This window comes from Arachis hypogaea, chromosome 2, assembly GCF_003086295.3.
Source record: "Arachis hypogaea cultivar Tifrunner chromosome 2, arahy.Tifrunner.gnm2.J5K5, whole genome shotgun sequence".
Classification (NCBI taxonomy): Eukaryota; Viridiplantae; Streptophyta; class Magnoliopsida; order Fabales; family Fabaceae; genus Arachis; species Arachis hypogaea.
Window position 1 is genome coordinate 847666 of NC_092037.1, and position 25786 is coordinate 873451.

The 25786-nt window shown below is 35.0% G+C and overlaps 5 protein-coding genes across 5 annotated transcripts; all 5 read left to right on the plus strand.

Annotated features, from left to right (window-relative positions):
• Positions 1-75: 75 nt before the first annotated feature.
• Positions 76-4767, plus strand: LOC112730637 (putative disease resistance protein At3g14460). The gene is made up of 7 exons (XM_029290621.2): positions 76-1482; positions 1926-2005; positions 2293-2636; positions 3661-3695; positions 3777-4032; positions 4142-4634; positions 4707-4767. Exon 1 carries the CDS (start codon positions 262-264, stop codon positions 1462-1464), a length of 1203 nt encoding a protein of 400 aa, XP_029146454.2. The 5' UTR covers positions 76-261; the 3' UTR covers positions 1465-1482; positions 1926-2005; positions 2293-2636; positions 3661-3695; positions 3777-4032; positions 4142-4634; positions 4707-4767.
• On the plus strand, positions 4767-8757 carry LOC140173031 (uncharacterized). The gene is made up of 15 exons (XM_072212423.1): positions 4767-4908; positions 5246-5311; positions 5388-5456; positions 5538-5621; positions 5695-5748; positions 5833-5919; positions 6144-6239; positions 6323-6457; positions 6621-6742; positions 6833-7323; positions 7412-7485; positions 7669-7797; positions 8155-8261; positions 8332-8425; positions 8512-8757. Coding segments are annotated over exons 6-12 (921 nt in total). The 5' UTR covers positions 4767-4908; positions 5246-5311; positions 5388-5456; positions 5538-5621; positions 5695-5748; positions 5833-5917; the 3' UTR covers positions 7670-7797; positions 8155-8261; positions 8332-8425; positions 8512-8757.
• Positions 8758-16405: 7648 nt separating this feature from the next.
• Positions 16406-16933, plus strand: LOC140180885 (pentatricopeptide repeat-containing protein At2g46050, mitochondrial-like). The gene has a single exon (XM_072222436.1). The coding sequence runs from the start codon at positions 16406-16408 to the stop codon at positions 16931-16933; it is 528 nt and encodes a 175-aa protein (XP_072078537.1).
• Positions 16934-16952: 19 nt separating this feature from the next.
• Positions 16953-17612, plus strand: LOC114925537 (pentatricopeptide repeat-containing protein At2g46050, mitochondrial-like). Its single transcript, XM_029293998.1, has one exon. It carries the CDS (start codon positions 16953-16955, stop codon positions 17610-17612), a length of 660 nt encoding a protein of 219 aa, XP_029149831.1.
• Positions 17613-18740: 1128 nt separating this feature from the next.
• LOC112730671 (putative disease resistance RPP13-like protein 1) lies at positions 18741-23806 on the plus strand. Its single transcript, XM_025780736.3, has 3 exons — positions 18741-22498; positions 22852-22918; positions 23465-23806. Exon 1 carries the CDS (start codon positions 19148-19150, stop codon positions 22478-22480), a length of 3333 nt encoding a protein of 1110 aa, XP_025636521.1. The 5' UTR covers positions 18741-19147; the 3' UTR covers positions 22481-22498; positions 22852-22918; positions 23465-23806.
• Positions 23807-25786: the final 1980 nt, after the last annotated feature.

Consider the following 25786-nt stretch of genomic DNA (forward strand, 5'->3'; position numbering starts at 1 on the left):
TTTTTAAATTAGCAAAGTCTAATTTAAAATTCTTCAAACTCTTTAATATTTAATGCCCCGGCACTGTTTGTTAACAACCTAGAAAATGGGCGGCTGATTCAATACTCCTGGAAGGTTTGGAGTATTAAAACTCTTTTTAAAGAGTTAAACAAAAATTAAGGGAAAAGTAAGAGAAAAAAAACTTATTTAAAGTTTTAGTGTTCCTTAATTAAGAAGAGAGAGAAGAATCATCATTTAATTATTAAAGAAAGAGATTGTCCAATGTTAAAGGGAGACATGCTCAATCATGTATTAATGAGAATTGTTTCTTCCTCAATGGATGTTTCAAAAGTTCGCCAACTGGAAATACAAGCCGACGATGACAAAGGAAGGTTTCTAGAGATGCTATTCTCTGGGGATACTTTATCATTTAGCAGTTGTGAATCTATGGTGGAGTCTGCATTTAAGGCAATGATGAGCATCAGCCATCTAAGTTGCCTCCAAGAAATATATATCTCAGAGTGTTCATCACTGATCTCGTTGTCGTTGGATGCCTTTCCCAGTCTCAAAGTTCTCGAGATAAAAGGGTGTTCAAATCTGGAATCAGTTTCAACGTCAGAGCCACCACCTAAATCTCTGCGAAATCTGAGAATCCTGAATTGCCAAAAACTGGAATTTCTTCAACAACAGCACAAGTATGAGTTGGCAGAGCTACAAATAGAATACAGCTGTGATTCACTGAGCTCCTTGTCGTTGGACGTCTTTCCCAATCTCAAGAATCTCCAGATAAAAGGGTGTGAGAATCTGGAATCAGTGTCAATGTCAGAGGCACCACACGCTGCTCTTCAACGTCTCTCCATTACTTACTGCGACAAATTAGTGTCATTTGCAGGAGAAGGACTGGCTGCACCCAACTTGACTTATCTTCAAGTCGAATATTGTGAGAAGTTGGAGGCATTACCACGTGACATGAAGAATCTACTCCCAAGTTTACACTCTCTCCACATACATGGTTGCTCAGACATTTGCAGGTTGGCAGAGGGTGGTTTGCCGCCTAACTTGAAAGCACTTGATGTGGAAATCTGCGAGCAACAAATGAGGGATCTATCATGGATGGCCAACTTGCACGCCCTCACTCATCTAAGAATTGTAGGCAATTACTGCTACAACATAAAGTCATACCCAGAGGTGGGTTCACTGCCTCACCTTCCCTCCCTTACCACTCTTGATATACGGCACTTCCAAAATCTGGAGACATTGGAGTGCAACCAGCTTCTCCGCCTCACCTCCCTCCAACAACTATACATTAATTGGTGTCCAAAGCTGGAGAATATGGAAGGAGAAAACCTGCCTCCCTCTCTCTTGCTACTTGAAGTTTATTCTTGTGGTTTGCTGGGAGAACACTGCAAGAACAAGCATCAACCAATCTGGTCCAAAATTGCCCACATCCCCACCATTGAAGTCGATTGGCAACAAATTTTCTAAATAGAGATTTCTGAGCAGGTAATCATCTAACTTCACGATTCTCATACCACCACAATTAAATTATACATGCATAAATTTCTTTTCCTCAAAAGAAAATACCTCTCTCTTTCACACACTAACTACACTTCAATCATTTAATTTAATGAGTTAGTGTGCACACTATTTATACACTATCTGCTGGAGTGTATAAATAGTGTGCACGCGTGACTCATTAAATGATTGAAGTATAGTCGTATCAGTAAACTTTCAAGTGTATTTTTGTCTTTTTTTTTTCATTCATTGGGAAACCTCTCGCTTTGTAGTTGTACTCGAAAGAAATATCCTCTGTTATTCTCACAAAAGGTCATTCTTATAAATTCAAAGACACGGAATATATACATATATATTGTGCATCCAACATTTGAGAATTTCTTTACATACATCCATAAATTAAATTTACTGTTATCATCCATCTTCTGCAGGTACATTCTTATGAAGTAAAAGTGCCCAAACGACAGAGATTTCATCATATATAATCTTATACAAAATATTTTAGCTTCAGGTTGGCAAATTTACTCTACTTCATTCCATTCTAGAATTTACTTTTCCTCTTCTATTGGGAAAAAGAATTAGATATATGCCCTTAATGGTAAAATTGTGTTTCTGCCTTTGCCACTATTTGATGTTTATGGCTTTATGTTGAACTAATTGGTACTGCCATGTAGTAACTTAAATTTGATTCTTTAACTGTTTTTGGAATCTATAAATTGTACTTTCTGTTATGATGCTATTTACCGTCGTTCATTTATAATTTTAGCAATGAGATCAATTGAAATCTTTTAAAAATAGGGGGCTGCTACACATACAAGCAAATAAGGCTTACAAGGCTTACAAATTGGCCCAGCCCAGAAATAAATAAAACGGTTTCTCACCCGCACTCACTCCTTAGAGTGGAGCGTCAATCCCACGCACCTCACACAATGGTTACGCTTCGCAAAACGCGCTCATTATGGCGCACTCTTCCTCTTCTCCTTCAAAGAAAAAGCAAACCGTCAAGTTTTGAGGAACATTCCAAACAAATTACAATTCTGAAGAGACGTTCGAACTCGTCGCGAAGATTAGAAGAAACCAACAACAAAAGATAGAACTCTCCATCAACAATCTCCAGAAAAAACGAAGAAATATTATTCAAGGTACGTTACTGTTCTACTGATCTTGTAGATTTTTTACATTTCTGTTTTTGATTTCGAAATCGAAGAACTAGGTTTTACTGTTCTTCTAAGTTCTTCTAGGTTTTACTGTTCTTCTTGTTCTAAATCTCATATTACTATTTTTACTGTTCTTCTTATTCTAGGTTTTACTCTTCTTCTATGTTCTTCTAGGTTTTACTGTTCTTCTAAGTGGTTTTAGGTTTTACTGTTCTTCTTGATGTAGTTCTTCTCCTAACTGATTTTTCGCTGTATATTGCGTAATTTGTTGGGTGTATATGGAGTAATTTATATGGGTGTATATGGTTGATTGTTGGGTGTATATGGTTGATTGTTGGGTGTATATGGCGTAATTTGTTGGGTGTATATTTCTGAACCCGTATAATGTAATATAATCAACTGTTGCAACTGTTCTAATATTGATTATCCTTGGGTGTATATTGCTTGACGATTGCTTGACCTTGTATATTTATCCATGTTTGAGGGAATTGAACATCATTTTGAACTGATCTAATTAAATACTTATGAAATCGGTTTGGGTGTATGTGCCTGATCTAGCTTTTTACCGTTAATCTTGTTCTAGGTTTTACTGTGGTTTTATTGTTCTTCTAAATTGTTCTAGATTTTACTGTTCTTCTTGTTCTAGTTCTTCTCCTAACTAATTTTTGTGTGTATATTGCGTAATTTGTTGGGTGTATAGGCGTAATTTGTTGGGTGTATATGGTTGATTGTTGGGTGTATATGGAGTAATTTGTTGGGTGTATATTTCTGAACTCATATAATATAATATAATCAACTTTTGCAACTGTTCTAATATTGCTTGTCCTTGGGTGTATATTGCTTGACCTTGTATATTTATCAATGTTTGAGTGAATTGAACATCATTTTGAACTGATCTAATTAAATACTTATGAAATCGATTTGGGTGTATGTAGCTGAACTATGGGTGTATCTGACTGATATATGGGTGTATTTTTTATATATTGACAGCATCTCTTTTTCATTGCAGTAAAAATGGCAAGCAAAAACCAAGCTGAAAAAAATGTAAGCACAAATATATGTCTTAGATCAAATCAGTTTCTCATAATAGAAATATATCTGACTCTAATTTTGCTTTGTTTACAGCAAACCAAAGACTTGAAGTGTGCAACCCATTTGTTGAGTGAGAAATTCAAAAATATGAGCGAGGAAAAGAAAGCAATTGTTAGGGATTTGGGGTTTGGTGGCCTGATGCACATCCTGCCGCTAAGGGTGTATCACAAATTATTAAAGGAGTTGGCTAACTCCTTTAAATTAGGGAAAAACACACTCGAAACCGGTTACGGTTCGTTTAGAGTAAGACCAAGCACAATAGGCGCTGCACTTGACCTCAACGCGTCAGGTAACTCGTTACAAACATAGGTGTATATGAGCCATATTGGGGTGTATTTCAAGTGATGTTTGGGTGTATTTCAAGTTATTTTCATACAATCTTGTTTTCCTTTTTGTAGGAGATTTACTTCCTCAGAAAGTCAATTATAAGGAACTTTCAGAAGACAACAAACAAATTTTTTTAGAAGATTTCAGGGGAAGACCCTAAAAAATCTGACAGATGAGATGATGGCTATTGGTGTTGATAATGAATAGGATCGCCTCATGTTTAAGAGGATTTTCATCCTCTATATACAGATGGCGTTCATGTTACCAACCACAATAAACAAAATCTCACCTGTGCACCTGGCACCAATTTTCAAGATGGACATAATAAAAGAGGGGAACTGGAAAGCACATGTTCTGAATTTCATCATCAAGGGCATAACAGATTACAATCTGAAAAAGAAAAAGGCAATTGACGGCTGCCTGTTTGCCCTGATGATAGTTTACTTCCATCTATAAAAAAATAAAGACAAGAAAGGAGAAGAAACACATCCACAACCCTGGATTGCCAACTGGACTAGAGAGCAATTGGTTGAAAGAATGAGAGCAGAAATGGATGAACATATGGTAAGTGAAAAGAATATTGGGTGTATTTTTTTTTTACCTGAATGCTGTTAACTAACATTTCTAATGTTTCAGGGAATTGTAAAGATGGCCGAAACAAAGGAGAAATTAAAACAAATGAAGAAAAATGAAAAAACCAAAAAAACAAAAAAAGAAAGGCAAGTTCATCATCTGAGAGTGAAACAAGTGAAAGAGAAGTCCATTCTACCTCTGAGTTTGAGACTGAAAAAGACTCAGAGGATCCAACAAGGAAACAACCCACCCGAACAGCCAAAAAGTAAGTAACATACTTGGGTGTATTTTGTTTATCCAGTTGGGTGTATTTTGTGTATTCATTTGGGTGTATTTTGTGTATTCAGTTGGATGTATTTTGTGTCTTCATTTGGGTGTATTTTATATCTTCATTTGGGTGTATTTTGTCCCTTTTAGTATGTTTTTAAATAATGATTGTTTGCCTTCCAGAACGGAATCCAAAAAAAAGAAGAAGATTCAAGAGGATTCTGATTCAGAATCTAAATCGAATGATGAGTAGTGTTCTGAAATTATTATTCCTTTCCTTTCGGTTTATTATCAAAATTTTATGTATTAACAGAGCGTCTCTTATTAACTTTCAGAAGCGAAAAATCATCAATAGTAGAGAAGCAAAAAACAAAGAAAAAGACTAAGAGAACACCCCAAAAGTAAGCACTTCTTTGGATAGTATTTTCTGATCAATTTTATTTTGTATTTCTGATTCATACTTGTTTTTTCCCCCAGGACACAATCGAAAAAGAAAAAGGTCATTGTTGAGGATTCATCTCCTGAACAAGCTCAATCCTATCATGAGTAGAGTACTTTGTAAGCTATATTACCGTTTATCATCAAAATTACATTTGTTAACATGTTCTTTTATGCATGTACTGTCAGATATGAAATTGGAACTGAAGAATTAGAAGAAATCTTAAGGGAATCTAGGAAGAAGAAAAATAATGAAAAATCTGCTACACAGGGGTATGTCTTGTTGGGGTGTATATTTCCGATTTTAGGGTGTTTTCTTTGCTAATAATTTTTTCTGGTTTTCCAGGGAGAAGGAAGCTGACCTGCGATCGACAGAAGGTCACTATGTCTCATCTGAAACGTAAGAACCTTTATTTGATAAAATCTTGTTATCCCGATTTAACAATATGGTATTTTTACTGAATAATATCTACTCTATGTTTAGAATACCGGAGGTAAACTTAGGAACTGTTGATCCTTTGTCTCAAGGACACACAGATCAAAGTAGCGTAAACAAACCGGCAGAGAGCATGTAATTTCTCTTTCTAATACCGGTTGCTTTTATCTTTTATTACCTTCTGCTTCTAATTCTGTATATATTTTTTTTAGAAAAAAAGCCCTTTAATGTTTTATTCGAGAAAAAAAAGGCAGGAAAAAAAAGCCAAAACTGGAACTATGTAAGTTCTCAAAAAACAAAGACTGTCTTTCTTTTGAATGCTTCGGGTGTATTTTTGACTTTCTTTGGGTGTATTTCAGGTTGGGTTTAGTTGAAGAGTCAGCCAACGAGCCAGCGAAAGAGAACATGATGGTTGTGCGGATAGAGACACAGTCACAAACCGAAGCGCTTCAAATGTAAGTTTTTCAAGAAAATTTCAACCTTATAACTATTTTACTTTCGCGGGCTTTGTTAACCTTTTATTGTTCTTCTTGTTTAGAGTTCCGATTCAAGTTTGTCTACCACTGTCCCAAACAACCACTGTGCCAGAAATTGAACCAACCCCTGTGCCAGAAATTAAACCAACCCCTGCAAAGTCTCCAAGTGAAAAAACTAATGAAGAAACTACAAAAATGTAAGGAATAATCTTGGGGTGTATTTGTTTATTGTTTGGCTGTATATTGTTCTTGTTATGGTGTATTCATTTGAGTGTATTTTCTGTATTCATTTGGGTATATTGTCTGTATTCGTTTGGGTGTATTTTCTGTAATCTTTGGGTGTATTTGTTTATTGTTTAGGTGTATATTGTCCTTGTTGGGGTGTATATCCTCACAATTGTTCTGTAACACTGCAGCACTCCAGAACCACCGCCAAACACTGAACAAAGCACACCCACGCTTCCACCAGCTCCATCTAAAGTGTAAGTTCATTAGAGTAAAATTTTTTTTTCAATATCATTCATCTATTATTGTTCTTATAGTATGTTATATCTCATCACGCAATAATCCAGCCCCAGAAGATGCTGCTGCACTGATAATGATGGCACGGACAGCATCGTACATTCCTAAACAAGATCCGATGCCATCATTCAGTCTCGGCTTGACTGATTCAAGCCAAGAAGAAGCATCAACGCAAGAGGGTGCAGCAACGCAAGAGGGGCAGAGGGCAAAAACTCCTGAAACGCCAAAACTAATAGAACAGTTAAGGGAGCTGGTGGAAAAAATTACAGGCAGTGGGGTGAAAACAGAAGGTAAAACTCCACCTATTCATAAGCAAAGTGGTGAAGAAAGTTTTCAAAAGTTTGAAACTCCTGCGAGGACAAATGTAATGAGTGCTGAAATGAAAGAGAAATGCTACATCTGGGCCACACGTGTGAAAACATACGCAGATGGAAAGACTAATGAGTATGACACCGTGTGCACACTCAATGCCCAAGATAAATACATTATCTCAAAAATCCACTTCGCATCTCTCCAAGCTGATACACATATAGAAGCTGAGGTAATATTAGAATAACATTAATGATTTTATCATGAAAAGTAACTGCAATATTGATTTATGTAAAATTGATTTGGGCTTTTATTTCTAGATTGTCTCTGCCATGTGCCTCATCCTTAACCAGCAAAACATTAAAAGGTTTCAAGAAGAAATATACTTCTTGTGGTAAGTGATACTTCAACAAATCTTGAGTGTATTTTTTGCATTCGTTTGGGTGTATTTTATGTATTCATTTGGGTGTATTTTCTGTATTCATTTGGGTGTATGTTCTGTATTCGTTTGGGTGTATTTTCTGTATTCATTTGGGTGTATTTTCTGTATTCATTTGGTGTTTCACAATTTTTGCAGAACATGGCCATTGCAAATCATCCAGAAGGGGTATTCTTATAGCCTAAATCCAATAAGCCATTCAGGGTGGAAGACTACCCAATGTTTATACCCTTCTTGGACCTTAAAAAATTAGCATCGTATCGTTATGTAAGTTTTCGTTTCTAAAACTTCTTATCAACATTCTTTACTTATGTGCCAAATAAACTTAAAAACTGTTCAATATGGACATACTTAAGATTTTTGCACCTATTTGCCATTCACAACATTGGTGGTTATGGGTGGCTGATACAAGAAAAAGAAAAACTTTTATACTCGACCCATATCACACGACTTGTCCAGCCGATGAAAGAAAAAAGATAAATATATTCGCTGTAAGTTGGTTCTGTGTTCTATATTTTAATATTTGGGTGTATTTCTTTTCAGTATAAGGTGTAGGTTTGTGCTCCTTTGTTTATATTCCTTTATTGAATTTATTTATATATTACTAATTTGTTGTGTTTTAAGGGACATGTAATTTCAAGAATGAGAGTATATATTGGGGGGACTCCTCTGAAGAAAGATGATCGCGAAATTTGTACACCATACATTAACATCTTAGGCCAAAATACAAGGTATAAATCTTTTAATCTGAAAATTAAGCTTTCCTAGATGTAATTTGCTAATTTATTTCTTATTTTTCAGCTATGACCGTGCTATATATGTAATGAAGTGGCTTGAGATAATTCAGCCTGAAAACGTTAAAAGAGGGAAGTATGAGTGGGACAACTGGACCCAGGTAATTGTGTTTACAAACTAAATAACTCTATATTACCTTACTAAATTAACATAGTTGATTAAAAAGAAAATTCTTTTAAACTTCAGGACGAGGTGGACCACTATAGAGTAGAATATGCTTCCCCGATTCTATTCCATGAAATGAATTAAGACAAAGCTGAAGCGATTAGAGGAAGTGATGCAATAAGACTATCCAGGCCATCCTCATTGTTATTGAGTCCATATTGTCAGATAGATTCTAATGATATTGACACTAATTAATGTAACTGTTATATAGTCTTGTAAGAAATTGAACACATGCGGTAAATATATTTGATCCGATTATAAGTAAAATTTCTTTCCATAATTAAACTCTCTTTGCTGTATTCAAAATGTCTGATTTACAGGTACTATAATATAAAGGAAAACATCAAACCAAATATATACCCATAACCTGACATTTTACACCCAAAGAAAGTTGAATATACACCCAAACATCTATCCCCCTGATGATTTATCCCTAAAACCCTAAACCCTAAACCCTAAAACCCTAAATCCTAAACTCTAAACCCTAAACCACCCAACCTACTATACACCCAAATTATTGATTTTTACACCCATAAGATCTCATTTTACACCCAAAGAAAGTTGAATATACACCAGACTTCTATCCTCTGATGCTTTATCCCTAAACCCCTAAAATCCTAAACCCTAAACCCCTAAATCCTAAACCCCTAAACCCTAAACCCTTAAAAACCTAAACTCTAAACCCTAAATCCTAAACCATAATAAAAAAAACCAACAATAATTTATAACATAAATAGCAGATTCTGAAATATATATATATATATATGTATGTAAAATGTCAAACACAAGAAAATTCAGAAATACACAAAAAAAACTAAGGTTTACACCCATATTCTGTAACTATACACCCAAAAAACTATCCACTGCTGCTGGTTCCCTGAACTGATAATTCATAACACGTCTTTGATATTGGCTAGAATTTGGATGCACCACAGATGCAGCATCAAAGAGGTTTAACTGGATATAATAAGCTCACATATTAGCAAAAATATTAACAAGAAAATTAAAATCAACCACCACAAGTTTAAAGAACATCACTTTTACCTTGTTTAGATATTTTGTTTTCTTCTTCTTTGAGGCATTTGCAATCTGTTTGTCCAACTTTGAACCTAGCCTATTTTTTGGACGTCCTCTTGTTCGAATCCTTGGAGGGCTTTGAAGCTCGTTAACGGATTCCAAGTTGGCGTCTTCATGAGATAACGAACATGTCCCCTTCCTTTTGGCTTTCAATTCTTCCATCTCAACCATGACGTTATCGTACGCACGGTGCAGAATGGCAGTCAACTCGTCCGATTCTGATGTAAATTTGCAAATATTTTGTGAACGAAAAACCAATTCGTCAAATCTCTTACTTCTTGGCTCCAACAATGGCTCGTCGCTGCTCTTGATGTGTGTGTGTCGCCTCTTTACCTTCTTGCTCCATCGTTCCAATATATATCTCGATGACACTTGGCTTACTCGTTCAAAGCTTAACACACTTAGTGCGTGACGGCACAATATCCTTCTTGACTCGAATAATAAGCATTGACATTTTACCTCGGCTGCTACTGAGTCGTAAGTAACCACAAACTTGTTAAATATTGAGTTGGAAACTTGTTCTCCAACTTCGTATACTGAATAGCCTAGAGCTGAATTCGTTAATCTAGTGATGCAATTCGCCTTTCCTCTAAATTGTGCTTGGACTTTCCTAAACTTTTGATGAGTGTACACATCTTGAAACTGAGCTTCAATGGAGGATTTGGTTGCACACGGTATGACCGTATGAAAATCTGCAGTATCTGATTCTCTCTCTACTTGCTCCCTGCTTCTAAGGCAATTATTGTATTGTTTGACAAATTGAATAAGCGAGCTGTTCCAGGTAATAAACTTGTTAAAAAATAAATGCATGCTCTCGCTGTTTTGTGTGCTTCTCATCCCTGCCCAGAAGTGGTGATCCAGATAGATTGGAACCCATATATGACGGTCGTCATAAAGATCTGCATAATACACCCAAATAAAGCTATAATACACCCGAAAAACATGCAATTTACACCTCTGCTGCAGATTTTAAACAACATTACCTGACAGCCACTTGTTGTCCACAAGACCAAAATTCAGCAGAAAATCATTCCAATTCCTATTAAATGAGTCTTTACTATGAGAGTTCCAAACAACTTGGGATCTTCTTCGTAATGTGCCAAATACACCAACGGTGAATTGTTGTTGGCATACAAGCCTCTATAGCCCTTTTCATTGACGCGCATTAATCGGTGAGAAACCCTTTCGGAGCATTTCTCCCAATGCAACGAAGCCAACATTAAAATAACCATTTGAACGACTCAATTTCTTCGTTTTTCATCAAAGCGCATCCAAGAAGTATTGACTGACCGTGGTGATTCACCCCAACAAAAGAACCACAAACCAAATTATACCTAAAATAAATTACGACATTGCAGAATGAAAATCATTACGTACACCCATATAATGAATTTATACACCCAAGGAACATCCAATATACACCTCTACAGCAGATTCATAGAACAAAATTAATTTAGCAGCATAAACAAGAACAGCATATTACCTGTTTGTATTGTAGGTGGTGTCAAATGAAATAACATTCCGAAATGCTCAAAGGCAGCTCTGCTCCTTGCATCGGCCCAAAAAGCAAGCTTAATCAATTGATCGTCCTCGAGTTCGAGCTCAAAAAAGAAATTCTAATTCTTCTCTTTCATTCTCAATAAATATTTCCCGAATTCCTTTGCATCTTCTTGTTCTGAAATATTCCGCACTTCTCTCGTGATGTAATTCCTCACATCCTTTTCAATAAAATTTAACTCGCGGCGACTCCCAGCTGCCGCAACGAATGATTGGAATATTTTGCTTGGTATGATACCGGCCTCCTCGTTATTCTCTATTGTACGACGAACGGACATGCTTAGTTCCCTGTGCTCTTTGAGCATCTCTGCTTGAGTTGGACAGCAAGGGTGTGAATGATGCAGCACGACCTTCGAAATGATCCAAGCACAAACATCCTTCAATGTGTGTATATAAATTCTTGCAGGACAATTTAAACCAGCTGTGAGATTTGTCTTCTCGGTCGGAGATATTTTAGATTTTCATTTTCCCTCTCTGCTACATATGATCAATTGATTCTTAATTTCGTTTCCCTTTTTATTTGTGCTCCGAACTCTTGTAGAAAAACTTGCAACCTTGGCATAGTCCTTGTAAAATTTTGCAGCATCTTCAAGCGTTTTAAAAGCCATTCCAACCTTGGGAACAAGCTGCTCATCAACAACAGAGAGGGGCTGCAAATTATAACATGTTAAAAACAAGAAAATACTATAGAATTTCTGCACCTCATAAAAAAACAACAATTAAAGTAAAATACACCCAAGGACTCCTGATCTACACCCGAACGACAACAAGTCAATTAAAATAACAAGAAAAACCATAAACTGTAAATACACCCAAACTTCCTTAAAATACACCCAAACTTCCCTAAAAATACACCCAAAAAGTTCTGATCTACACCCGAGCGTCTGCTATAAATTGCAAATAATTAATCAAAACTAATACATTAGATTCAATCCACAGAATATGTTCACGCATTAATTTCACAGTCTTTGTTCACGAATTATTCAGCTAGACAATCATAGACGAATAACTGCATCAAATTTAGATTAATCTTAATTAGCTGAATCTAAATTAAACCTCAGGAACTTTGTTCGATTCAAATTCAAAATCCAAATCGCCCTGATTGAGCTGACAATCTGAGGTTGAATCATCCATTATCTTCAAAACAAATTCAAAATTTGATTTCAGAAACCAGAAAATCGAAAACAAACGAAGCTAGAGTTACAGCGAGAGAAACTCAGGTGAATGACGAAGAAAACGCAGAAGAAAGAACGATCGAAAAGAGAAGGGAAGAACGCAAGAAGGAGAACGAAGAAACTTGGCAAGAGATTCGAAGAAGGTAACGAAATCTTTTGAAAATCGGAAGTAATATATTCGCGCGTTAATTGATTTTGATTGAATAAAAATTCTATTATATAGCGCGTGACTTGTACGTAACAATTAGAGCGCATTTAGGGTGTTAGTATGTTTCAGGACTTGTAACACTTATAACTCTTAAACGCTTATATGCTAAGATTAATCCTTAAAAATATTCAAAGTAAAATTAAAATTTTCACCAAACACTAGGGACATTTAATATGGTTATCCTTGATTCCTTTTCTTCTATTCTTTAATCTTCTTTTAATTTTTTTTTTACAATATAACAACATGATGCGGTTTGCGACTTAGAGTAATAGGCTAAAAGAAAATAAAGCTTATTGTCTTGCTTGAAATGGAGAGTGAAGCTTCAAAATAATTTAACAATTTTTTTTCCTTCTCTTTTTGCCATCTTTTGCAGGTTTTCATTGCACATGTATATCTATAAAATACATTAAATCAACAAAAAAAATTTACAAAAGACATTAAATTCATATTCCTATAGTCACCAAAAAAATTCATATTCCTATAATTATTATATCTTACCATTATAAGCAATACAATAAATTTATAACCTCAATAATTAATTTATGGTTTAATTACTCTGTTGGTCCCTATAGTTTCGTGAAATTTTCAATTAGGTCCTTATATTTTTTTTTTCTTTTTAATTGGTCCTTGTACTGAATTTTTTTTTCAATTAAGTCCCTCTTAGTAGTAATTGGCTTAATTTTATAGGGACCCAACTAAAACAAAAAGAATTGGTACAGAGACCTAAATAAAAGGAAAAAAAAGTGTAGGGACCCAATTAAAAAAATTTTTGGTGCAAGGACTCAATTAAAACAAAAAAAAAATATAAGGACCTAATTGAAAATTTTGCGAAACTATAGGAACCAGTAGAGTAATTAAACCTTAATTTATTAATTTCTACAAATAACTCATTAAATGTAATAAACATCCATATTACAAATATTATAATAATATTATTAATCATAATAAATTTTATGTTACAAATATTCAAATTCCATACTATTTGAACTATTTATATAAGTCTCTTAAAATACTTTATTTATTTTGTCTTTTATACTTTTTATATTATTTTATAATACTTTAAATTGTATTTTAATATCGTTAAAATTATACTTCTTTCAATATGCTATTCATTGTTCCTTTTTTAATAACTTAAAAAACATAAATGTAATCAATTTTTTTACTAACCCAATACTTATTTTAGGTCCAGAATTCAATTTAAATGTTTCGATCAAAGTGTTACAATAACTTTTGTACTATTTAATGGCGAAGCAAAAAAATTATTGGGCACAACTGCTTCAAATCTAATGACACTCGAGAAAAATAATGACATTGAAATACCACCTCAATTGAAAAATTTGTGCAATCTCACACTTATATTTGAAGTCAAAGTAAATGATTTTAATCTCAAAGAAAGTTTTTAACAATACACTGTTGCCAAAATATTTGTTCCAATGAAAAATACTGAATCTCAACACCCATTACAACAAATAAAACAGGTAATACTCCAAAAAAATTTACTTATTTAAGACATCATTTTTATTTCTAATTTAAATTATTTATTGATTATAGGAACCAATTTCGCCAACACTAATATCATCACGAAGATCTCATACCCATCAATAGATTAAGGAGAAAGAAAACCATACAAATTCAAGACACATCTAGAAGTCCATCAACTAAAAGTTTAAAACATATGCAAAAATCAAACTACCAAATAAAAATGTCATTTTGTACAACTCCAATATCTAAATCTTTTGTACTACAAATTATTTTAAATAAAATATCTTTCAAATTTTAACTGTAATTTACATATATTTAATTTAATTCTACACAACATAATAATTTTTAATATTTATTATATACCATTATTAATTTATCGCTCCGCGCATCGCGTGTCTCATTCTAGTTTAAATTAATGACTGATGTGTATCATATGTGATACGTGCTTCAAATGTTCGAGATATGAAGAGTTCAAGTATTATTTAGAAGATATTAGTTTTTATTTTTAGAATATTTTAATTTAATTTGATGTATTTTAATTTTGTTTATTTAATTACTAGATTGGGCTTTATGTTTATGGGCATAGGGTTTTATATATTTTAACCTAATAAGAAATTATAAATACCTTATAACTAGGGTAATCGTAGTATAGAATGATTTAGAGGTTTCAAAACCCCTTTTTGGTTTCGTGATGAAACCATGGTGTGAACAATTGAGGTTGAGGAGTCCTCTTTTGTTGCATCGGAGAATTGAGTAGAAGGTTGAGGAGTCCCTTCGATTCAATTTCCAAGCTATGTAGTTGACAAGTTAGGTTGAGGAGTCCCTCTTTTGTTGTGTCAAGAAATTGGGTAGAAAGTAGAGTGATTCTTTTTGTACTCAATTTCAATCTATCCTATTTGTTTCTATTTCAATTTCAATGTATCTTTTTTTATTCAGTTTGAATCATTATCTTCTTGTTTATCCTTTTTGTCTCGTATGTCAAACAGGTATATAATTAGAGTACAAAATAAAATATCAAATTTTTACTTTTTATTGATGATATTGAATTAACAATGATATTTTTTCGGATTGTAGACTGTTGGGGGCGTTAATCTCAAATGTGAAATAGTTTAATTTGGAGTAAATGATCAAATTAGTCCGTGAAAGATCAATCGTTCTCCAAATTCGTTCAAAAAGATTTTTTTAATCAAATTCATCGGGCGTTAATCTCAAATGTGAAATAGTTTAATTTGGAGTAAATGATCAAATTAGTCCGTGAAAGATCAATCGTTCTCTAAATTCGTTCAAAAAGATTTTTTTAATCAAATTCATCCTCTAAAGATTTTAAATTAATTATGTTAGTCCTTCCGTCACTTTCTTTGTTGTTGGTGTCAAAATTTGCTAATGTGGCAATTTAAGTGACGCCCCAATACATACCTAGGAGTCTTAATTAACTATTAACATAATAAGTTTATGAAATTATATCAAATCAAAACCTAATTGAGGAGAGAACTTGAGGTATTAGAATCCCTCAATTTAGGATAATTTGATCTAATTTCATAAACTAATCATGTTAATAGTCAATTAGGACTACTAGGTGTGTCTTAACGTACCACATCAATAAACTCTAATGCTATTAGTAATGGAAGTGATGGAAGGATTAAGAAGACTAATTTAAATGACAAATTTGATTAAAAAAGTCTTTCGGAACCAATTTAAAGAACAAGTGATTTTTCAGGAACTAATTTGATCAGTTACTCATTTAATTTGAGATGTAGAAATCAGATCTTTTAATTTTTGGGAGATGCGGAAATCGAATTCTCCGATTGAAAGATTAAAAAAATTTGAGGTACACAAATCGCTGACATTTTAGTACTTTTGGTAGTTTTAAAAAATACAAATATATATATATATATATATATATATATATATATATATATATAATGTTTTTATCTTTTTATCCTATGATCTTCAAATCCCGTTTCAAAAAACAGTTCCTTTTCCCTCCAACACTTTTCTCATTTGTAACTCAATGCTTCAGTAACTATTCTCATGAACCACATCCATGTAATCATTCCCTTAGCAGACTCAAAGCTTTTGTTCCAATTCCTAATGAACCCAACTTCAGGGACCCTGAAATTGTTCATTTGTTTTGTGCTAAAGCCCTCAAAGTTGCTGCTATAAGGGCTTTTCTCCCTGAAGGGAAACAGTTGCATGCCCATTTGATAAAGTTTGGTTTTTGTCATGTTCTGTCATTGCAAAATCAGATCTTGAGTATTTACCTTAAATGCAACGAAACCAAAGATGCACTGAAACTGTTTGATGAATTGCCTGGGAGAAATGTGGTCTCGTGGAATATCGTGATCCATGCGATTGTTGGATGTGGAAATGAAAATGACTTGAATCCTCATCTGGGATTTTCTTATTTCAAGCGGATATGGCTCCGGATGATATAACATTGAATGCTTTGATTGGTCTATGTGCAAAGCTTCATGATATTGAAATTCGAGTACAACTGCACTGTTTTGCAATGAAAAGAGGACTTGATTTGGATTGTTTTGTAGGTAGTGCTTTGGTTGAGAATTCAAGGATGGCTTTTTGTGCTGTTACACGTAGAGATTTGGTTATGTTGAATGTCATGATTTCTTGTTATGCCCTGAATTGTTTACCAGAAGAGGCCTTTAGCATTTTCAACTCAATGAGATCGGATGGTGCTAATGGCGACGAATTCACTTTTAGCAGCCTGCTAAGTATATGTGATATTTTAGAATATTATGATTTTGGAAAGCAAGCTCATAGTCTTATTCTGAAACTGTCATTTGAATCCGATATTCTAGTGGCGAGTGCATTAATCAATATGTACGCAAAAAATGAAGATGTCATTGATGCAAAGAGAGTATTTGACAAGATGGCGATTCGAAATGTTGTGGGCATGGAATACCATGATTGTTGGGTGTGGAAATAATGGCGAAGTGATTGATGTTATGAAGATTCTCAGAGATATGTTACTTGAAGGAATTTTCCCCGATGAACTCACTATTTCCAGCGTTCTTAGCTCGTGTGGCTATGCTTCTGCCATAACTGAAACTCAGCAAGCTCATGCCTTAGCAGTTAAGCTGTCATTTCAAGAATTTGTATCTGTTTCCAATTCTTTGATTACTGCATACTCCAAGTGTGGTAACATAACCAATGCATTTAAATGCTTCAGATTGATGTTAGAACCTGATCTTGTTACATACACTTCACTGATAAATGCATATGCATTCCATGGTCTTGGCAAAGAAGCAACTGAGATGTTTGAGAAGATGATATCTTGCGGCATAAAACCTGACCGGATTTCTTTTCTTGGCATTCTTTCTGCTTGTGTGCATTGCGGATTCGTGAACGCAGGACTGCACTACTTCAAATTAATGACAGATGTGTATCATATTATTCCTGATTCAGATCACTATACTTGCCTTGTTGATCTCTTTGGAAGACATGGTTTCATAAACGAAGCCTTTGAATTCTTGAAATCAATTCCAATTCAAGCTGAATCGAACATGTTAGGAGCATTCATTGGGTCTTGTAAACTGCATGAAAATATAGAACTGGCTAAATCGGCAGCAGGAAAGCTTTTTGCCAAGAGCCAGAGAAGATTGTGAACTATGCTGTCATGGCTAACATTTATGCTTCTCATAATCAGTGGCTTGATGCTGAAAGAGTTCGAAAAACCATGAGGGACAAGAATGTTGCTAAATTCCCAGGTTGTAGCTGGATACAGGTTGGTAATCAAGTTCATTCATTTGTGTCTAGTGATAAGGCACACCCCAAAGTTTTGCAAATTTATGCTACTGTAAAAATGTTGCTTAGTCCATTGAAAGAAGAAAACGGGTTGAATTTGTAAATGGTATACAGATCATGATCTGCAACATATTGGGCATGTTTTACAACTCCTCAATTTTGGGAAATACTTTTGGTTTTTCTAAAGTTGTATCAACAAGGATTTTATTAAAACTTTTTGTTGTGCTTTGTACACAAAATGAGTTTATCCAAACACAATTCTACTAAAAATTTATCAATGTGTAAAGCCAAGAGTAATACCTCCTTAACTCCTTTTATAATCCCTATTAAACCAACTAACCACTCATGGAACTATAAATTTACACGCAAAATTCATTTAGGTAAAGTTTCTCTCTTATTTTTACCCCCTAACCAAACAAATCCTTTTTTGTTTCTTCATTGAATATGAAGCTGTTCTACAGTATTAAGAAAGTTAACTTAATATTTCAGCATCAGCATCATTATTTTAGCATGAGCGACAAACAGCTCATGAATCATGGTGATTTTTTCTGTAGTACAAAATTTCCACAAAGACTACATTTCCATTGGTTGTTAAAAAGTTTGCTAGGACACGATTAAAGGTTTTATGCAATTACTTTGCACCTTCCAAAACAACAATTAAAAACTAAAAGTATAGTGTTATAATTAAGAGCCAGCAAGACACTCCACTAACACAATTTTTTTATGGCGTGAAACCAATGTCTTTGAATAATGAACCTTAAATTATTTTATTACCAAGGTGTGCAGGGGAATGTTCCTTCTTTTTTTCGAATAATTGATTAATATTAAATATAATAAATGTATAATTACTAAGTTGAACAAAATAAAAGGAACTATATAGAATTGAGTTAGAAATGGAGATCACAACGATTTGTTAGCCTCTCTCCAATTACCGTTTTGGTTTCTTTATGAGAAAAATACAAATAAAGAAATTGTTCATTTCGATTATTAAGATTTAAAGCAAAAACCACTTATTATGAAACTAAACAACTTGTAATTCTCTTTCATCTCTCAAATAATTTAAGAAAACAAAAATTCAAAGTTGCAAACAAAGTAAGCATAAGACATTCAACAAGGTCCGAATAATTCTATTGCCAAGTAATCTGTTGCATCTTTCAAACAAGAAATAAAAAATGAAGAGTTAGTACAAAGCCAGCTAGAAACTCCACTACTTAGAATTATTTTAAGTTATCTCGGAGACCGATACCATGTCTTGTTGCTAAGGAATCTTTGACACCTCCTTATCATACACTTGATTGAGAAAAACTCTTAATAGTTCACTATCCTGCAACCATTGTTCTCTTGCCTTTCTCTGAAAATCCATTCACTTTGCTGTTGTTCTTGAGATCATATCATCATGGCTGGTGCACTTGTTGGTGGAGCTTTCCTTTCTGGCTTCATTAATGTTGTCTTTGACAGGTTGCTCACAACGGATACGGTCAACCGGGTCTTGGGCAAGAAACTTGGCCCTGCCTTGGTTGAGAGGCTGAAAATTTCTCTGTATGCTGCTGAAGCTGTGCTTGATGATGCTGAGTACAAGCAACTGGGCAACGAACCTGTGAGGGATTGGCTCAACCGTCTGAGAGATGCTGTTTATGATGCTGATGACTTTCTGGATGCTGTACTCACCAAAGCCGCCACTCAAAAGGAGGTACGTTCTGTCTTGCCTAGTTTCTTCCTCAACCGACATAGGAAGATGGTAGATAACATGGAAGGGGTGGTTTCAAGAATAGAATTTCTTGTAAGTCAAAAAGATATCCTTGGTCTTCAAAAGAGTACCAAGGATAATAACTTGTCATCATCATCATCATCGTCATCATGGCGAGAAACCACATGTCTGATGGAAGGGAACATATATGGCAGGGAGGATGATCAACAAGCTCTAATCGAAACAATAAATGACAACAGTGAATCTCAGTTATCTGTGATTCCTATTGTTGGCATGAGTGGGGTTGGTAAAACAACCTTAGCCAGATGGGCGTACAGTGTCGCGGAAGGGTTTGATCCGAAAGCATGGGTCTGCATCTCTGAAACATTTGATGTTGCTGATATTACAAAGAAAACAATTGAGGAAATTACAAAAACTACTTGTAGCCTTGGGAGTTTAAATTTGCTTCAAAATGAATTGCAGAAAATCTTGTCGGGAAAGAAGTTCTTTATTGTTCTAGACGATGTCTGGAGCGATGATGCCGATAAGTGGAAGCAATTTCTAACTCCTTTTCACTTTGGAGCTAAGAGTAGTACAATTCTTCTAACAACTCGCAATCAAGAGGTTGCTTCAGTAGTTCAAACATGTCCCTCTTGCCCTCTTAATGAGTTGTCGGAAGAGTCTTGTTGGTTATTGTTTGCAGCCAATGCATGTTTTCCGGAGTTAAACGGGAACCCAACACTAGAGGATGTGGGTAGAAAGATTGTGAAGAGGTGTAAGGGGTTGCCATTAGCTGTAGAAACAGTTGGGCGTTTGTTGCGACGAAAGGATGATGTTAAAGAATGGAATGTTGTTTTAATGAATGACATTTGGGAATTGAAAAATAGTAAAATTATTCCAGCATTGTTAATAAGCTACTTCCAGCTACCTCCTTACTTGAAGCGTTGTTTTGTTTATTGTTCATTGTTTCCCAAAGATCATGAGTTTGAGAAAAATGAACTAGTTTTGCTGTGGATGGCTGAAGATCTTTTAAGGCTACCAAAGAGAGGAGAGAGTTTAGAAGAGGTTGGTTCTCAGTGTTTTGAAGAATTAGCTTCAAGGTTATTTTTTAAACCAGCTGATGAGGATTTTCCCGAGGCGTACGTGATGCATGATCTCTTGCATGACTTGGCAATATTCCTTGCTGGAGACTTCTATTGTAGAATAGAAGAACTTGGTGAACAACAAGAAAAGAAGGTTCTCACTCGTCATTTGTCACATATCTCACGTGGAAGCTTAGGTCCTCCAATCTCAAAAGTCTTTAACTCCCATATGAAATCAGAATCTTTGAGGACATCGTTGTATATCAAAGATTTGTTAAGCAAGAAAAGCCGAGCATCAAAGTTGAAATACTTGAGGGTTTTATCCTTTCGTAAACTTGATGTATTACCAGATTCAATAGGTGAATTGATTCATCTACGCTATTTGAATCTCTCTTGGACCAATGTTAAGACATTACCAGAGTCATTATGCAACTTGTTTAATCTACAAACATTGATATTGTATCATTGTTATTCCCTGACCATGTTGCCCAATGACATGCATAGACTTGTGAATTTACGGCATCTTGATCTTAGGGGAACTTCTTTGGAAGAAATGCCTAGAGAAATAAGTAAATTGAAACACGTGCGTATTTTAGATTACTTTGTGGTGGGCAAGCACAAAGATAATGGAATCCAGGAATTAGGAGGGCTCTCAAATCTTGAAGGATCATTTGAGATTAACAAGTTGGAGAATATTGCTGATGTCAGACAAGCCAGGAGTGCAAGGATGTTGGAGAAGAACCGCATTGACAACTTATCGTTGAAATGGTCTTCAGGTAATAAGATGGTTTCAAACATAGTGACTTTGAGAGATATACTCGATAATTTGCAACCGCACACTGGCTTGAAAGAGTTGCGAATCGAGGGATACAAGGGCGAAAGATTTCCAGATTGGGTGGGGCACTCTTCTTACAATAATATGACAAGATTAACTCTTTTGGATTGCGAGAATTGCTGCATGCTGCCTTCACTTGGACAACTGCCATCTCTAAAGTCCCTGTGCATTATCAGTTTTGATCAGCTCAAGCGTATTGGTGATGAGTTTTACAAGAATGACAACGATCATCATTCCTCGCCTATTGCACCGTTTCCTTCACTCGAGGAATTGGTGTTTCATAACATGACATGCTGGGAGGAGTGGCACGTACCTCACCCAGAAGCTTTTCCTCAGCTTAGGAGGCTTCATATAACATTTTGTCCAATGTTAAAGGGAGATATGCTTAACGACATATTGTGGAGAAGGGTTTCTTCTTTGCGGGAAGGTAATGAAGGAAGGTGTGATGAGATGGTAGGTGGTGGGGATGCTTTATCAATAAGGCCATCTCAATCATTTAATGCAACCACCATCAACCATCAACCACACGCTGCTCTTCAACGTCTCATAATCAGTGGTACAGGAGAAGGAGTGGCTGCACCCAACTTGGAGGCATTACCACCTGACGTGAATAGTCTACTCGCAAGTTTACACTCTCTCGACATACATGGTTCCTCAAACATTTGTAGGTTGCCAAAGGGTGGTTTGCCGCCTAACTTGAAAGAGCTTAGTGGGGGAGGTTGCGAGGAACACGTGAGGAGTCTATCATGGATGGGCAACTTGGATGCCCTCACTCATCTTACCATTCATGGTTATGGGTGTAATAAGAACATAAAGTCATACCCAGAGGTGGGTTCGCTGCCTCACCTTCCCTCCCTTACCACTCTCAAGATATGGTGCTTCGATAATCTGGAGACATTGGAGTGCAACGAGCTTCTCCGCCTCACCTCCCTTCAACAATTGCGCATTGCGTGCTGCGACAAGCTGGAGAATATGGAAGGAGAAAAGCTGCCTCCCTCTCTCTTGCAATTTGAAGTTAATTATTGTGGTTTGCTGGGAAAACACTGCAAGAACAAGCATCAACTAATCTGGCCCAAAATTTCCCACATCCCCACCATTCAAGTCGATGACAAACAAATTTTCTGAATAAAGATTTCTGAACAGGTAATTATCTAACTTCACGGTTCTGATGCCACCACAATTCAATAATACATGCATCAATTTCCTTTTCCTCGAAAGAAAAGACTTCTCTCTTTCTTTACACATTATTAACTACTTGGACTCATATTCTGATTCGCCCACAACAAAATTTACATTCTTTTTTTCTCATTCATTGGGAACCTCTCACTTTCTAGTTCTACTCAAAAGAAATATCCTCTGTAATTCTCAACAAAAAGTCATTCTTATAAATTCAAAGACGAAGAATATATATATATATATATATATATATATATATATATATATATATATACATACAACGATAAATGAAATTTAATATTTTCATCCATCTTCTGCAGGTAGATTGCAATGAAGTAAAAGTGCCCAATGGTGGAGATTTCATCTTATACAATATCTTAGCTTTAGGTTGGTAAATTTACTCCACTCCATTCCATTCTAGAATTTACTTTTCCTGTTCTGTTGGAAAAAAGAAAAATGTTATGAAATCTTCATTTAGTTATAAGCACTGAATGGAAAAACTTTGTTTCTGCCTTTGCCACTATTTGATGTTTATGATGAATTTATTGGTATAGCCATACAGTAACTTAAATTTGATTCTTCATCTGTTTTTGAATCTATAGATTCCACTTTTTGTTAAGATCTTAATTACTGTTGATCATTCATAATTTTAGGAGAGAGATAAATTAAAATCCTTTGAAAATATTCGAGATAAAATTAAAATTTTCACCAAACAGTAGGTACATTCTTTAATATGGATTTGCTTGTTTTCTTTTCTTCTATTCTTTAATCCTCTTTTAAATTTTTGTTACAATATAACAGAACATGATGCGGTTTGCAACTTTGAGTGATTGGCTAAAAGAAAATAAATCTTATTGTCTTGCCTGAAATGGAAAGTGAAGCTTCAAAATAATTTAACAATTTTTTTCCTTCTGTTTTTGCCATCTGTTGCAGGTGAAAAGTTCATGGATGTTAGACATTTCATTGGACATGTATATCTATATATATGGAGATGAAAACTGGATTAATGTGTTGGGAAGCAGTAGTATTTTCTGATTTCAGCTTTCATTTTAATTGGTATCTATACTAGTTTAAATTAATGACTGATGTGTATCATATGATTCATATCCACACTACATGTGGAGTTGCTTCGATTATTGAATTCAATGCTTTGCTTCAAAGATAGGAACCATAGATGGTTGTTTGGTTATTAATAGCAGTCATGTTTGAACTTTGAACCAATATGCTAAACAAATGAGTTTCAGTATCTAATGCAAGGGTTGTATCAAACTTGAATTGTAGGCTTTTTCTTTCTTTTCTTTTTTTTTTTCTGTTAAATTTATAATTCAAAGGCATGAGGATGATTAACATCATTATTGAACCTAGCTGAAGTAACGTTACTTATATGTTAAAATCTATGATAATCTACATCTTACCAAGCATGCAACAGTTAATTTAATTAACTTCTAATCAAAGGTAGGTGCAACAGCTATCATAATTCCTTGAAAACATATGATGGTTTTCAGTGGCTAAGAGAAAGGGGGGTTGAATCTTAGCCCCTTTTTGCTTGATTACACTCGCTGGTCTTTGAGGAAACTTTTTTTTTATTTTTGTCTCGTCTCTAGCCATGAGACTTTTATTTTTGTCTCGTCACTTGGAACGAGATATTTTTTCAGTTTTAGCTCCTGTGCAGTAGAAACAGAAATGGAGTAGAAGAGAGAGAAAAATTACACCCAGATATATCCTGGTTCAGCTGCTAAGTGCAGTGCAGCCTACATCCAGTCTCCATCACAACAAGATGGAATTTTACTATAATCTTCTTGATTACAGACTGTAAAGTGCTAACCCAACTTACAAAGGGATTCCCACAGAATCATGAAACACAACACAGATGTACAAAGAAACTCTAAGGACACCTATGACTTTTTCTTTTAATTTTGCACTCTCTGCTGCCTTTTTCCGCTCTATGACTTTTTCATACAAACCTCACTGTTTGCCTTTTTCCATGAGACTCAAGACATGACAAAATTAAACAGAAAATACAAAACAGAATACATTGAAGGAGAAGAGAAATCTGTTAGCTCAGGTAGCTCTGAGAACTATGTGCCTTGCACTCTCACACTTTCTCCTTGCTTCAACCCGTGGCTGTTCACTCTTTTTATAGAAGAGGGAAGCCTCCACCTTTGAAGCCAAAAACCAAGCCAACTTCTTCTTCTCCAAGAACAAAACCGGTTCGGCTAGAGAGAGAAGAGATAACCCATGCAAAACCCAACATGCAATTACCTCTAGTCCTTCTTTGGTCATCACTCTTCATCAATCCGAGCGCTCCATCCTTGGCTTGCTCTCCAAGATGAATTTTTTGCCCTTGATGCTTCATGATGATGATGGCTTCATCTGCTCCAATCTCTGCCTCTTCCATCACGTAGCCACCCTAGCTACTTCCTGTGGTGGTTGAGCAGAATCAGAGACAAAACATCCCTCCAAGAATCTTCACCTTACTGGCCGAAGCTCCTTCTACCATTTTTGGTATGGAGAAGCCAAGATCTCATCACAAAATCTTATCACAAGTGATAAGAATCTCAGCCACTATATTTTTTATGTTTTCTTGCCATCATTGTGATGGTCTTTAGACGTGCCTTTCCTTATTTTCGATAGCTCAATGTAGCTTCCATGGCTGCTGTGTAATGACCGAAAGAGATGAAGAAAGTTAAGAGAGAAGAAAGAGAAATTTGAACATTAACTAATGGATTTTGATAAAGCAAAATAAATGTCCACTTCCCTTTTACTGAGCAACGTGTAGCTTAATGATGCCCATCAAATTAATGATCAACTCTCTCTTATGTTTCCAATGCATATATTAACTTCACTTTAATGAAATTTGAATTCCATCACATGGTGAAGTGTGAGATCCGTTGAAGGCATAAAACAATAACAACATTTGCTTTCTTGATTAATTATTTTCGGATCATGCATTGGGGCTTATAGCAAAACATGATTAACTTGTACTTGTAACAATAATGGATCAATCTGGCCCATGATAACTTGCTTCAGCCAAATTAATTTGGACATTTTGTTTCAAGGCTGAGCTACAAGTAATACATTTGGGCTTGCCAGTTTTTCTTTCATTTCGCCTCAAATCAATTCAGCCATAATGATAAAGATTTATATCAATGCTGAGTATGTTTCATCAAATTGGGCTAGCCAATATTTTTTGGCCCAAGCAGAACCTGCATTGCAAAAATTAATTCAATCAACATATATGAATTAATATTTTTG

What these genes read in the sequence shown, in the direction of transcription:
- LOC112730671 (XM_025780736.3), top strand. Translation starts at nt 19,148, where the DNA reads ATGGCTGGTGCACTTGTTGGTGGAGCTTTCCTTTCTGGCTTCATTAAT.
- LOC112730637 (XM_029290621.2), top strand. Translation starts at nt 262, where the DNA reads ATGTTAAAGGGAGACATGCTCAATCATGTATTAATGAGAATTGTTTCT.
- LOC140180885 (XM_072222436.1), top strand. Translation starts at nt 16,406, where the DNA reads ATGGCTCCGGATGATATAACATTGAATGCTTTGATTGGTCTATGTGCA.
- LOC140173031 (XM_072212423.1), top strand. An exon ending in CAAACCGAAGCGCTTCAAAT is followed by an intron (nt 6,240 to 6,322) that starts GTAAGTTTTTCA and finishes CTTCTTGTTTAG; the next exon opens with AGTTCCGATTCAAGTTTGTC. An exon ending in AATGAAGAAACTACAAAAAT is followed by an intron (nt 6,458 to 6,620) that starts GTAAGGAATAAT and finishes TTTATTGTTTAG; the next exon opens with GTGTATATTGTCCTTGTTGG.
- LOC114925537 (XM_029293998.1), top strand. Translation starts at nt 16,953, where the DNA reads ATGAAGATTCTCAGAGATATGTTACTTGAAGGAATTTTCCCCGATGAA.